Raw genomic sequence first — 1,665 nt, forward strand, 5'->3', positions numbered from 1 at the left:
GTACATGCTTGTAATCCTAGCTACTCAGGAGGCTGAGGCAGGAGAATTGCTTAAACCCAGGAGGCAGAGGTTGCAGTGAGCTGAGTTCACGCCATGGCACTCCAGCTTGGGTGACAAGAGCGAAACTCTCTCAAAACAAAAAAGAAAAAGAGTCAGGGTCTTACTCTGTTGGCCAGGCTAGAGTGCAGTGTCACGATCATAACTCACTGCTGCCTTAAACTCCTGGGCTCAAGTAATCTTGTTGCCTCAGCCTCTCCAAGTAACCGGAACCACAGGTGTGCACTGCCATGCCCGGCTAATTTTTTCATTAATTTTTTTGTAGGGACAGAGTCTTGCTATGTTGGCTGGGCTGGGCTTGAACTCTTGGGCTCAAGTGATCCTCCTGGCTTGCCCTCCCAAAGTGCTGGGATTATAGGCATGAGCCACTGTACCTGGCCTATTCTCAGTTTTTCAATGCCCCCCAAATCTCTGTGAGGCGGCAGTCATTGTACCTATTTTATAGATGAGGAACTTGGAGGCTCAGAGAGGAAAGTGATTTTGCAAAGATTAGCTAAGTAGGAAGGGACTGGGAGCATCACATCAGGTGGGTGGGTGGTTGACCCTATTCACTCCATCCTCAGGGGCCCCCCCAGTGACAGTGCAGGCTGCCACACTGGCCCGTGGCTCGGGTCGCCCCATAAGCCTCTACCTGGCGCGTTCCAAGAGCATCAGCAGCAGCAACCCCGACCTCGCCGTGGCCCCTGGCTCTGTGGATGACGAGGTTTCCCGCATCCTGGCCAGCAAGGTAGGGCAACGGGGGCCCTGGAATCTCCAGCCTCAGTGGTTGTAGCCACCACGTGGGTGGGCGAAGAATCTCTGCTGATGAAACATGGGAGACAACAGAGACGACAACATGGATGAAGTCTTAACTCTGGGCAGCAGAGCTGGGCTAGGCTGTCACAGGTTGTGGGGCATGGATCAGACTTTGTACTGAGCTCTGTACTCCATGACTGACCCGAGGACGGTGGCAGAGCTTGGTGTGGCTGAACAAAGAGCAATATGTACCTAGTGTAGCAGGTGCATATACACATTCACCTCATGCATATACCTACACAGGTGCATATACACATTCACCCCATGCATATATGTCCACAGGTGCATATACACATTCACCCCCTCCTTACATATACCTACACAGGAACATGGGCACATTCACTCTATGCATATATGTACACGGGCACATATATGTGTTCACCCCATGCATGTGTGGACACAAGTGTGTATACACCATTCACCCCATGCATATATGTACACAGGTGCATATACACATTTACCCCATGCATAACGCATATACAGACCAGGGTGCATATATACGTTCACCCCACGCATATACAGACCTGGGTGCATATACACGTTCACCCCACGCATATATAGACCTGGGTGCGTATACACGTTTGCCCCACGCATATACAAACCTGGGTGCATATACACGTTTGCCCCACGCATATACATGTTGGCCTCATGCATATACAGACCTGGGTGCATATACACATTTGCCCCACACATATACATGTTCGCCCCACGCATATATAGACCCGGGTGCATATACGCATTCGCCCCACGCATATACAGACCCGGGTGCATATACGCATTCGCCCCACGCATATACAGACCCGGGTGCATATA

At 51.1% G+C, this 1,665-nt stretch overlaps 1 protein-coding gene across 1 annotated transcript in view; it reads left to right on the forward strand.

The window, feature by feature from the left end:
• DOCK6 (dedicator of cytokinesis 6) overlaps positions 1-1,665 on the forward strand; it is a 117,188-nt gene that overhangs the window by 92,176 nt on the left and 23,347 nt on the right. The window contains 1 exon segment of the mRNA XM_011954952.1: positions 633-784. Within this exon segment, the coding sequence (XP_011810342.1) occupies positions 633-784 (152 nt within the window).

Source organism: Colobus angolensis, unplaced genomic scaffold (genome assembly GCF_000951035.1).
Source record: "Colobus angolensis palliatus isolate OR3802 unplaced genomic scaffold, Cang.pa_1.0 Scaffold39, whole genome shotgun sequence".
In the NCBI taxonomy this organism is placed as follows: domain Eukaryota; kingdom Metazoa; phylum Chordata; class Mammalia; order Primates; family Cercopithecidae; genus Colobus; species Colobus angolensis.